Genomic DNA, 13,745 nt, shown 5'->3' on the forward strand with positions numbered 1-13,745 from the left:
TTGGATAAAATATCTCTATAGAAAGGTTATTGATATTTTTGTTTTATTTGTGCATGTACTTATATTCCATAATATTTTAAGGAAAATACTCTTCTAAACAAAAATGCTGATTTCATTATTTTAAAAGGAAATTAAATCAAATTAGTGGTCATATAGAAAGTAAAATACTGTGAATATTGCTGATATTGTTGATAGAAGATACATAGTCTTAGCAATCAAACGCTAACAGTGGAAAGCCTGATTCCGTATAGTTTCTGAGGAAAATTGAGGACCTAAATAAAAGAAATAATGGTATATAATATGCTGTTATATAATTAGGCCTCAGGACTTTAGATGCTATCTCTTCTTAACCTAAAACCTTGAAAAATGTTTATTTTTTAATCTTAAAATTTGTGTATGTCATGTAAACCATACCAATTTTTCACTGTTACTCTACATTTTTAAGAAAAAATATTTCAATCCATTGTGAATCCCAGTCAGACAGTTTGAACCATTTGAGGCCTATGTTGGAAAAAAATGATATAATATCAAACTGTTAAACTGATTGGATGCAAAAAAGTGATTTAAAGCTGTTTAAATATGTCTGATAGAAAAACTGTAAGAAATTCTAAAGAGACCTTTGAACTAAAACCTTGGCGTTTAACAAGGACAAAGTATCTTGAATTAAATAAGCAAATATATAACTATGCAGGTGGTACAGTGGCCACAACACAATAATTGCAAATAACATCTAGGTCATTATGATACATTGGTCTCTGCAGTTGCTTTTGAGAGGTTTGCCCTCTGTTGGAAGGAACTATTCCATGATTTGGAGGCCATTCTGGAAAATGGCTCCTGGTGAAACAAAGATGGCAGCTTTGCCTGGGAAGCGTTTGCCCACCTTTGGCTGGCAGATCAGTTATATCCTACCTACACTGGGAGGTCTTGGCAATTTTGATTCACGCCCTTATGATCGCATTACTATTTTACTGTAAAGCATCCTACTTGGAATGAAGGCATCTCAAAAGATAAATTTTTCTAAGAATATAACAGCCAGATTACTAGCAGGAGATAATCATTATTGTACGGTAATGCCTGTTTTTCAGTTGCCGTACTGGTTATTAGTAGGCTGTTGGGTCCAACTGAAGTCTTGGGATAGGGGGATATAAATGGCTCTGAAATAAATTAAAAAATGACCTAATGTAGCTGGTAAAATCCTTCAGGCAATTAACATTTACTTCCACTAAGAACCATGTAAACAAGCTTGTAAATTTTTTATCTTGCATTTGAACTGTTTCTGTGGCAAATGAAAACATGTATTATCCTTTACCATTTCTCACCATTTTACTTCTTCACATGCTGGTAAAACAAAATAGGCATTTTCACTTATACAATCTGTGTAATTCATAACACTTCTGTACTCTGTTTCATATAGCATAGTATTAAAATATGCAAATTTAAACAACTTTACCTAACAAGACATGTGGAAGTAGGACAAAGTTTCCTTAATAAGATTTGCTAATTTTCCTGTATGTGCTTAATTGAATGCACTTGAATTGCAGTTTGTGCCAGATTTCACATTGCATATTTTAAATGAAAACAAATATTTACTGCTTATGTAGGCTGTGCAAGGTCGTTCTATTGCACAACAGGATAGAGACTTGCGTGTTGATTTGGGATTTCGAGGAATGCCAATGACAGAAGAACAGAGGCGACAATTCAGCCCAGGTCCACGAACAACAATGTTCCGTATTCCAGAGTTTAAATGGTCCCCCATGCACCAGAGATTACTGACTGATTTACTGTTTGCTTTAGAAACTGATGTGCATGTTTGGAGAAGGTAAGAGATCATTTATTTTTCTAGTAATGGACAGGCATGATAAAACATGTAGAGAATTATTTAATATCTTCATATTATAAGATTCTCATATTTGATGTAGTCTAGATACCAGTTGGGCAGAACCACATGATGAAAACGAGGCAAGGTCTTACATAGTGAATTGGGATTTTTTTGAGATTGTGGAACCTGACAAAATGGATGGGTTGTTCTGTGGTGTAAGCTTTGACACCTGTGGGCTAACTTCATATCCCACCTGGCTCCTTTGGATGATGAGTGCCTTGATAGAGCAGTGCTGCACATTTTCTTGAAGAGGCCACCTCTCCATTCTGCTGTATTTGAGATTTCTGGCCAGCCTCCAACCTTCCTTTAGGAGGGAAGGTTGTGGGAAATAAGCTACACAGGATCATAAAAAAGTAGATTATCTAGATCAGTGTCTCTCAACCTCAGCAACTTTAAGATGTGTGGACTTCAACTCCCAAAATTTCCCAGCCAGCCACACATCTTAAAGTTGTCAAGGTTGAGAAACACTGATCTAGAATCAGGCTCCATCATGAGACGGGAAGTTATCTGTACTGCAGATAACTCTCATTGAAAGCTGAATAGAAGGAATGCACCCCTCTTGGTCCTATTAAGCTTCCTAGCAGCATTCAGTACCATCCTTCTGGGCAGCCAGCAAGGGGTGGGAGAACATTTTATAGTGGTTCCACTCCTATCTAAGCAGACAGTTTTAGTTGGTAGCCATGGGATGGGAGTAGTTGCAGGTACTGGAGGGCTCGGTTCTCATGCTTTTTAACATGTACATGAACTGTATTGACTGAGGTGTCATCAGCTTTATTCACCTGCATTTTGCCATCACAGTCTTAAATGGAAATGCTATGGAAGTCTTCAACCATATTCTGGAAACTGTGAGCAGTTAGGGGCATTATGACAGTATGTTTGCTGCCCTGGTTAACGTTAGGCTTCTGGGTGCTGGTTGTCATCTATAAAAACCATGGCATAGGGCACTGTTATTTGAGGGATGCCTTTCTCCTGTGATGTCTGCCTGTCCTGTAAGATCTGACAAAGTCAGCATGCTTCAGGTCCCATCTTTCAAACAATGTCATCTAATGGAACTTTTGAGGTGTGCCTTCTTTAGTTGTGGTACCTACCACCTGGAACAGTATCTCTCCAAGCCCTGACTCTACTCTCTTTTAGATGAACCTTTAAGGATTCTTTCCACAGGCTCTGGGCTCAATATGTGTTGGTTTTGTTGTTATAGTGTTTGCTGTTTCCCTGTTCAGCATCTTTTCTCCTTTTATGGTTTTGATTGTGGTTTGAATATTTATGTTTTTAATATATACACTGCTGAAAATGTGTTTAGATATTACCTTGAGGAAGGTATGAAAGAGCTGTTAAGAGGAGAGGGAAGGAACAAGCTTTAACAGTCCAGAGATCAAAGCATGCTTGAGAATGAAACTCAAAACAAAATACCCCATCTTGATTTTGTTTAATATAAAATGGGACACAGAGAAACTTGGTCAGGCTTTCAAGATTCTGTTATTATACACTACAACAATAAAGTTGAATCCCTGGAATCCCTGTGGCATCTGTTTCTTGGCATGGCCTACCTCAAAGGATTGACATCAATCTTGAAAGCCTCACAAGTCTCTCATGACAGAGGCATCAGACCTTGCTTTTAGCTCTTGGAGATGGCAACAGATCCTTGGATCATCCCACCGTCTGTAGAACAAGTTGTCATGACATTACAACCAACAGTAAGTGAACATACAAATCATGGACTTGCACAATGCCATGCTACATCTAATATAGCAACTGGGGCAAAGCTTGCCTCAACCAGAAGCAGCTCCACAACTTGTGGCCCAGCCAGTGTTGCTTCATTTTCATGGAAGTTTCTGGAGAACGTATGGGAGAAGGGGAGTTGCTCAGGATCAATTTCTGACTTTCACAACCCAGCATTAATTGTTTATGGAGAGTTGGCCAGGGGAATTTCTCACAAATCGCTCTAAGTTTGCCCTTATTCTTAGTCTACTGAAAGAGGGGACTGCTAAATAGATTGTGCCCCTCATTGGGGGTAATTATATACCATTGGATAATTGTCATCTTCATGCAAAGATTTAGAACTGCTCATCCAAGAGATCAACAGCAAATTGGAGGATTCACAGGGTGAGCCAGAAAATATCTGAATTCATAAACATGTAGTTGATTTTCAGCTGTATGCCAGAGATGTGGACTGGAATGATCTTGCTCTGACTAACCAGGAAACTTGCTGGTGAACTGATGCACACCAGAACATTTGGAAGAATTGTTTCAACATTGTGTGTTAATCGATGGGTGATTGGAGGAATTGAGGCAAAGAGGAAATCATTTTATATCCTCTCTTCACTCCAGTTTCCTTCCCTGTGGTCTTCTCAGTTATCAGGGGAGGAGGTTTTACAGCCTTTCTTTGACCCAACCACCTTCCCTCTAGCCTCTTTGGCCTCCAGTTCTGGAGAACCCATACAAATAGAAGCAGTGAAGAGATCCCTGTTCTCAGCAGAGAAACGGAGAAGGTGAGATCTCAGTTTATATTTCTACTGTAGAACCTTAGGACACCTAGCCAAGATGTACATGGTTAAAGTACAGACCTCTGAGCCAGTTATGCAGTGCTGCACCTGTGGAACTGTAGGCCACATAGCAAGCTAGTTTCAGAATCTCTCCAGAGATTCATCTTCAGGAAACCTCTCAGCCTCCACTCCCATGAGCTTGTTATGGAAGCCCTCAGACAATTAAGAAGTTGCAGAACTGATAAAAGGCAAGTGCATTTTATTATTCCTGTTAATCTTTGCACCCCCTCAGGCATAGAAATACAGCTGTCCACTCTTTCAGGCTCTGGTGTAACAGCTAAATTCATATTAATTGCTCACACAGTTATTAGAAAAAACCAAGCTTGTGGAAACAATTGGCAGGCAATTGTTTTGACCTGGCCCCATTTTGCAATATACAGTTCCTCTACAGCTGAAAATAAATCATATGGAATTCTTGCCATTCTGTATCACAGGTTCCATCCATGTCTAGTACTGGGCATAGATTGGATGAAGACTTGTAATACATATGTCCATGGGGAGCAAGGCACAATTTCTTTCCATCTCAAAAGTGTCAGTAGCACTGTTTACAGGTATCCCACCCTTTTCCTTGTCACTCTTCTGAACCTATACTATTATAGATCACACTACCTCTTCAGAACGGCTAGACTACCTTAAGAAGGCATGCATTTTTACTAAATTGGATTTGAGAGGTGCTACAATTTGATCAGAATGAAAAAGGGCCATGAATATTTAATAGCTTTTTATATGAGTATAGCAAATTTGAATAAACAGTAATGCCATTTGGACTGATTAATTGTTCATCAATCTTCTTTAGATTTGTGAATATTTTTTGATGTTTTGGACAAATATGTAGTTATATCTTAGATGATATACTGACTTTTTTTCAGAAGACCCACTTTGTACAAGACCCATATCAGAAATGTTTTAGAGCAATTCTACACATACTTTTTGCTAAATTGGAAAAATGTGGATTTGATCTTCACAGTTGGATTCTTTGGGTTATTGGATCTCTACAATCAGGATACAAATGGATCCTACAAAAGTACAATATGTGCTTTTGTAGCAGACACCTAGAAATGTGAATGATGTCCAGTGTTTTCTGGGCTTTGATAATTTCTGTAGAACTGAATACCTAAGACCATGTTCTTAACTTCTAAAGAAAAGAAATTCAGATGGTCTGTTTAAGAGCATGCAGCTTTTTAAAAGTTGAAAATCCTCTTCCCAGCCCTTTATTGTGCAAACTGATGCCTTGGACTTGCCCTTGGGAGCTGTTCTCCAACTTTAATCAAAGGAAAGGGAGATCTCTTGCCTTATGCATTTTATTCCAGACTGCTTCTTCCATTTGAAGAAATTATGACACTTTCAGTAGAGTTGCTTGTTATAAAAGCAGTATTCCAACATTGGAGGTATTTCTTGGATAGAATATCCAGTACAGGTATGCATAGGTCATAAAAATTTGGAGCACGTGCAGAAAGCCCTATGCCACATCAGATCAGATGGTGCACTTTTTCTTCCATTTCAATTTTTATATCATTTATATTACTGGCTCACAGAACAAGCTACCAAATGCACACATAAGCAATGAATATGATTTTCCACGCCCATTCCTCTCTACCATGATTCTGCATCCAAGAAACATTGCCCCTCTCCTGCGTATAGGCCTTCCAGAAAGTTTGGGGGCAGAAAGTAGATCTGATGATTGGATTAGATTGCAACAACTACAGGATCCACGTGTCAGGGCTTGCTTGGATGAACCATAGATTAATTCTTCCCTTTCTCAGTGACTAACAGATAGTTCCTTCACAATGGCCATTTATACAACTCTGCTATGATAATACAACTGAAGAACATGAGGGTTTAAAACTCTGCATTGGGTGTTCAGAGAGTTTTGGTGACTTAAGGTAAGAGCAGATATCAAAGACTATGCCTCCTCCTGATATCTCTCAGTGGGCCAATGCTGTACTTGCTAAACTGGCAGGTTTCCTTCAGCCATTTCCCTCCTCTCTTGGGCCCTAGGACAGGTATCTATGGATTTTATTACTGATATTCCACCTGTAAAGGGTTACATAATCATTTGTGATAGTGGACTTGTTTACCAAAATGGTTCATTTCATTCCTTACAAGGGCCTCCTGTGGGTTTATGAAACTACACAATTATTTCTAGACCACTTTTTAGATATATGGGCTTAGTCAATCATGTGATTCCATAGCATGGCTCTCAATTTACATCCAGGTTTTGGAAGGCCCTCTTCCATTCAGATTCACTGTTGTGTTTTCATCATCTGGCCTCTAATGGGTCATCAGAGAAGATGAATCAATTACTAAAACAATGCTTGAAGTGTTAGGCCTTTTATCAGCAGGACAAGTGGGTTGAACTGTTGCCTCTTGCAGAATTTGCTTATACAGGTAGTCCTCAGGTTATGTCCATTCATCCAGTGACTGTTCAAAGTTATGACGGTGCTGAAAAAATGGACTTACAACAGGTCCTTGAATTTGCGGCCATCTCAGCATCTCCGTAGTCATGTGATCAAAATTCAGGCGCTTGGTGAATGACCTGCATTTATGACCGTCACAGTGTTCCATGGTCATGTTTTCCTGCCCTGCACAAATTGCCTCTGCTTCAACTCTCCGCACCCGCTTATCTCCTTTCCATCTCTGCTCTTTTGGCTGCCCTGAACAGCATGGCCTAGATGAAGAGGCTGCTGTATTCTGATGCCACCATCCCCCCTTCACTGCCTCCCCCAGCTGACCTTCATTGTCTTTGCTTTACCTTCCCTCCACTGGGTTCGCTTCCCTGGCTGCCAGGCTCCTGGTGGGCCTGCCCTGCTTCAGCAGTTTCAGCCCACCAGTGGCTGTCATGCCTTTCCTGCAGGAAGCGGTTTGCGCCAGCCTGCCCCAGACCTGCCTGGTCCCTGTGTATTTATATGGTCACTTTTGTTCTAAAGGTTTTGCTACTTCCCTTCCACAGCAAAGTCTTCCCTCTTGATTGGCATCAAGTCAAGGATAATTGATCCTCTGATGCCTTCCTCTACCCTTTCAAGGGTTGGAACATTTTCAGTTTGCTTTTTAGGAGCATCATTGACACCCTCTCCTTGGTTGGGTGTAACACCATTGCTTTTGTTTGCTCCTCCATTTATTTTTAACCAGATGTTCTCTGTGATGTTGCCAAGCTCATTCACCTGGATTTCTGAGCAGGTGCAGGTATCTTTAACATATAGAATTACTCCTCTTCCCTTTTGATTGCTTCCTTTGAACAGATGTACCTTTCAGATGTTACATTCCCAAAATGGGTGGGGGAGGAGGAGGAGTTGTACCAATATCTACTATACCTATTAAATCATATTTGACTTTTTGTAGTATGAGTTCAAGCCCATTTTGTTTATTTCCCATACTCTGATATATTGTATAGCCACTATCTTTTGTAGAGGATTGCAGAGATAACTTTGGCAAAGGAATGCAAGAAATGTTAGCAGTACTGTTAAAGAATGTCTTTTATTAAGACAGTTCATCCCTGGGAAAGTGGGAGTGTGAGAAAGAGACTCAAAATAAACCTACGTTGATTCTGCAAGGTATAAGTGGATGCAGATGAGAACTGCAGGCTCTTAAGATGTTGTTATTATACCCAACAACGATAGAGTTCCAGTACTTCTTGCAGTATCAGTTTCTTGTTGTAGCCTACCTTGAAGGGCTGACAGCTTTGAACTGTACTAGCCTGGTTCTCTTTCTGATTTCTCATAGAATCTTTTTCATAGGCTCCTTTACAGCAACATTCCCACATTCTTCTACAGTGTGCAGGATTTTATCTAAGGTCATAACTTCAGGGGTTTTGTCTCCAGCCCCCACAGCATTAAGTTTAAAGCCCTCTTGATCAAGTTTGGCATGCTTTGGCCAAACATAATTTTTACCAATCACGTGAGGTGCAGTCCATGTCGTAGCAGCAGTCCATCATCCAGATTGGATAACAGCAGTTCATATCTCAGTTTCCTCTCTCAAATGGTCTTTGGTCAATTTGTGAGACTTGTTAGGCCAATATATGCTTATAACTTGATATCACAAGGGAGATAAATTTTATATATGGGTGTGTGTGTTGCTTATTGTTTTTCAATAGTTTCCAATTTGATTTATTCCTGTTAACTAATTTTCAGTTGGTTTTGATCTTTGCAGTAGCAATTGACGTTATAGTTTTACTTACCGACTTTTTTCTTTTCTTTTTATAGTCATTCTACAAAGTCAGTCATGGACTTTGTAAATAGCAATGAAAATATTATTTTTGTACATAATACAATCCACCTCATTTCTCAAATGGTAGACAATATTATTATTGCTTGCGGAGGAATTCTGCCACTGTTGTCTGCAGCAACATCCCCAACTGTAAGTACAATATTTCCATCTAATGGATATGCTGTGAATTGCATTTCAGTGTATTAGTAACATTCTGTTTTGGGCATGGTTTTCTGTATAAGAAGAAAATAGTCACATTTTTAAGTTTTTTAATCTCTAGGATGTAAGTTTCATGCAATTTAGCAAATTTGTATACAAAACTTATTTTATATATATATATATATAAATTATTATTTATATATATATATATATATATATATATATATATATATATATATATATATATATATATATATAAACATTACAACTATATGGGTGTTTCAGCTAGGTATACTGAGAAAATCAGTGGCCAAACAGCCTCCCAAATTATATTGCTCCATTTCTATATCGTAATGGTTTACACATTCCTATTCTCATCTAGCACAGTTTTAAATGCAGACTTGACATAACAGCTATTGGATATTTAAAAGTCAGTCATAAAATAGCATATTCAACTGAACATGCAGAAAGGAGTTTGTTTAACATGAAATAAGATACAATTGCAGTGTCTTCTCTTTAAATTTTGAAAGGAGAGTAAAATGAAAGAATGTTATTAACATCATTTAAAATTGTAATTGTTTAGGTATCCGCAGTGAAATTAATAGCCTTACAATCTTTTATGTATCTAATGAGTACTTTATTAATGCTATACTAATTCTTTATCAATTTGGATTACAGCGATGCCATACAATTGAAGTTAAAATTTAGAAAACAAGTTTTCAAAAGTTCACTTTTTAAAGTAAATTATTCAAATTGTGAATTAATACATGATTTAAAAATATTACTTTCTGTTTTGCATTGTATTTTCATTTGACTGTAACATTTCTTTTTCTTTTTGTTGTGATCTGTTGTCTGCTTTGTCTATTGCATGTCCAGGGTTCTAAGGTTAGTATTACTGTTACAAGTTTCAGTTTTTAGCTTTTAGAATTAGGTTTATTTTTTTTTTTCTGTGTGTATTTTTAAATTATTCAGCCTCTTTCCATAAAAAAGTAAATACATTATGAACTGGTTTTGATTGTATAATCTAACTAAATAAGAGTAAAAGCCACATTCAAAGGACATCACTTCCAATATTTTTATTTAAATATACCATGACATGAGAGAACAGACTTTGATTTTGCATTTCCTTTTTGCTGCTTCTTGCATCTTTTTTGGGTCCTGTGAGGTCCCATAGGACATTTGAACATGGTGATACAACTGTTCTCTGCCTTACCACATGGACAGCAATTTCTGAACTAGGGGTCTTGGCTCAATAAATGTGTCACTTTAAAGGAAAAAAATGAATTGGAGCAGTATTTAAGAAGAAAACTCAAGAAAGCGCTGATTTTGTTTCTTAATCTTTCCAGAGTTTATAAATATATTCAATACTAATGTTAGAAAAGGCTAAATATTTTTTCTCTTTCAAAAGCACACATCATTTGGGGGCCCAGAATATATCTTGAATGGAAATAGCATGTTTCCATTGCTGTAACTCCAGCTGTAGATGAACACATGCTGTTATAATTTATAAAATACTCATTTTTATGAAACCAAAATTTAGAGAACTCTAAAAGCCTGTAGAAGCTCAAACAACTTTGGGAGCTCCCCCCCCCCCCATAACTATCCTGTGGACCCTGAGCATGAAGGAACACTGATGCTGACTAATTACTGGAGGTGGATGGGGAAGGGGGGGGGGTGAATGAAATGTCTGGAAATAGGAAATGGAATTGCAACACTGTGTTGCAGAACACAATAATACATTCAAATGTGCATCCTGAATAACATTTTCTAATATGAATAAACAGTATCTGCATCTTTAACTTCAGAGGGTTAGCAGCAAAAGAGCAAATAATCTTATGATACTTTACAACAAAGAGGTTTATTATGGCATTAGCTTTCATGGATTTCACTTAATGAAGTTTCTGTAGCCAACAAAAGCTTTTAACATAATAAATCTTGCAGTCTTTAATATGTTCGTAAGTTACCGGTAAGGCACTTTGTTGATTTTTCTGTTATCTGGAGTGCATTGAAGATGTTCTCTACAAAACTCTGTTTTTATACTGAACATTACAACAGAATGTTCTATGGTCTTGTTGCTAAAATAGTTGTTTAGTTAGCATGAAAAAACCTGTCTGATTGGTGAATAAATTGTTTAACTGGAGAGTAATGATAGCTTTCTACAGAACCATGCACCATTTTTTCCTATATTTTAATGAGCATAGAGCCCTATTTCAGTGTTTGCAGAATGTTTCCCAATGAAAATAGATTTTTCTATTTTGGTTTTATTTAGTGAAGACTAAAATATAAATATAAAACCTAATGGGTTTGAATAAATTAGAAGAAAGGTGTGATTCTGAGATTTCATATGTATAATATGCGCAAGTCAGTCTCTCTCTCTCTCTCTCACATACACACACATACACACACACACACACAAACAGACAATACATAGTATGTCTGTGTACAATAGTTTTATACCCAAATTACTAATAGAATATTTTTGCAGAAGTTATTGCAAAATTGTTTCTTTTAAAAGTGATACTGTAGCTTCTGAAACACGGAAAAGAATGGATTTTTAAAAATATTTTTAAAATCTGTTTAATTATATTATTACAAGACATAAGTAATACATTCTGGTCAAAGTCTTAGTTCTACATAACATGCCATGTTTATGGTATTTTACTCTTAATTTCCCAGTGAGGAGAAAGGTATAGCTGATTTATGCAATTTCTTATTCTCTTGTATTCCTTTAACAGAGAAAATGAGAATCCATTCTGCCTTAACTTATATGCCCACTTTATTGAAGTTGGTTCATAAAAATAGTTTTTGTTCTAGGGGTTTCATATTATATAATATGCATGCATGTAAAATTTTCATATTTGTTGCTATCCTATTTATTCTGTGTTTCCCCATAGTCAACATGCAAAGACGAAATGAAATAAATGTGCATTTAATGCATTCACATGTGTGCTACATTAGGAGTCTAATGTTATGACTTTCTTTTCAAGACGGAATTGGAGAATATAGAAGTAACTCAGGGTATGTCCGCAGAGACAGCAGTAACGTTCCTCAGCCGGCTGATGGCTATGGTTGACGTACTAGTATTTGCCAGTTCACTAAATTTTAGTGAAATTGAAGCCGAAAAAAACATGTCTTCTGGAGGCTTAATGCGACAGTGCCTAAGGCTTGGTAAGTTTCCGCAGAAGAGCTCAGTGCATTAAGTAATTACATATAGACCAATTAAATTTGGTTTTAGTGTGGGGAAAGAAAAAAAAAAAGCCATATGTGGAAGCTCACTTGATTTTGACTCAGAAGGAATATTTTATGGGACATTAATGGGATGTTAACTTTTTTTTTTAACCTTTGGATATAAGAAACTTTTGATTTAATATTTGAATTCTAACAGAGACAAATTTTTAATGAAAAATAAAATTTATCATTCAATCATGAAGTGTGTTAATGGTTTTGCTTCTTTTGAGGATATTTCTGCTTTTCTTCACCTTTAGGAGAAATATTTTTTTCTACCAATTAGAGATTCCCCAAATCTAGAAATCAGTTGTCAGTATCTGTACATCCTGTTTTATACCATCATTTATTTTTCTTCTGATAATTATAACACAGCTGTAGGAGAAACACATTTCAAATATATATTTTAAGCAAGCAACTGACAACATGAACTGCTGTAAAGTATTATATCTACATTACCATTTTCCCTAGTGCTGGAGTATACAAGCTATTGTAGTTGTGTTAGCCATAAAGAAAAACATATAAAATCTGAAGAGGCAATATCTTTATTACCTGAAGTTCTACAAAATTGTTGCAAACTGTCAAGCACCTAAGAATTCATCATCAGGCAAGTTGGTTCAAAACTAGGGAGGAAAAATAGAGGAAATTTGGCTGATCTTCCAACTCCTGTTGATTGTCTTAAATAATTTAGGTGGTATTATGGAAATAAAGGTTGGGCTTTGAAGAAGCAGGATAGAAAGAGCATTGATGCTTTTGAACTTTGGTGTTGGAGAAGACTCTTAAAAATACTGTGGACAGCCAAGAAAACAAACGGATCAACAAATCAACCCAGAGTTTTCACTCAAGGCAAAAATGACCAGGCTCAAATTATCTGGCTTTGGACACATTATGTGAAGACCTAGCTCTCTGGAGAACACTAATGCTGGGAAGGGTGGACGGAAAGTCTGTACCCTATTTATACATATTAAAATCTTAAAATAAACTTTCAATGCTGTCATTCTTTATGCTAGAAGTCCAAGCATTCCAAATGTCTTAGTTTAAGTTTTGTTTCAAAATTAAAAGCTCAAGTAGACATTCCTTATGTCAGAGCTCCCTCTTGTGGTTCTAAATATCTCATGAAGTTCATAGAAAGAAGAAAGCATAAAAGCACCAAATAATGTGTAGACTAAACAAAGCTGGTTGCAGGAAAATAAATTCAGGTAAGGGAAACAAAGTGGCAATCATCATCATCATCATCATCATCATCATTTATGATTGTTCTTATCCCTCTTATAAACCAATATGTAGTTATAAAACTATTATAAAACGACTAAACTATTGACCATTCAAAAGGAAATAATAAGCAGTTGGAAAAATTAATTAGGCTGTCTTGGATCACAAAAGCATATGCTCCTAAATCCCAAAATTAAAGAAAAGAATGAAAAGGAGATATAATGAAAAAGAAGGATTATTAAGTGAATTTAAATTAAAACTTGAAAGTTCTACTTGGCTGGGTCGCATTGTTCACTGCCTGCATAAAATTCTAATTTGGATGATACCTCCTTTAAAGAAATTCTGTGTCTCTTAATGAGCTACCATCTAGAATTGAATTTGTAAGTAAAATTAGATTCTTCTAAGGCTTACTTTAATGATAAACATGACAAATTAATGACCAAATTAGGACACCAGGGGGAAAAAAATTGCAGACAAAACACCAGGAGTTACCTTCAGTTCAATCATCCCAAAAGACAACTAAA

The 13,745-nt window shown here is 36.6% G+C and overlaps 1 protein-coding gene across 3 annotated transcripts in view; it reads left to right on the plus strand.

The window, feature by feature from the left end:
- The window catches only part of NBEA (neurobeachin), a 441,196-nt gene that overhangs the window by 111,779 nt on the left and 315,672 nt on the right, over window positions 1–13,745 (plus strand). For all 3 annotated transcript variants that reach the window (XM_088140729.1, XM_088140730.1, XM_088140731.1), the window contains exons 23-26: window positions 1,602–1,819; window positions 8,622–8,775; window positions 9,661–9,669; window positions 11,772–11,952. In XM_088140729.1, the coding sequence (XP_087996855.1) occupies window positions 1,602–1,819; window positions 8,622–8,775; window positions 9,661–9,669; window positions 11,772–11,952 (562 nt within the window). The remainder of the gene's footprint in view (window positions 1–1,601; window positions 1,820–8,621; window positions 8,776–9,660; window positions 9,670–11,771; window positions 11,953–13,745) is intronic.

This window comes from Python bivittatus, unplaced genomic scaffold (genome assembly GCF_059951505.1).
Source record: "Python bivittatus isolate LINGU-HERP-01145 unplaced genomic scaffold, Pbiv_v1 ctg000340_np1212, whole genome shotgun sequence".
Lineage (NCBI taxonomy): Eukaryota > Metazoa > Chordata > Lepidosauria > Squamata > Pythonidae > Python > Python bivittatus.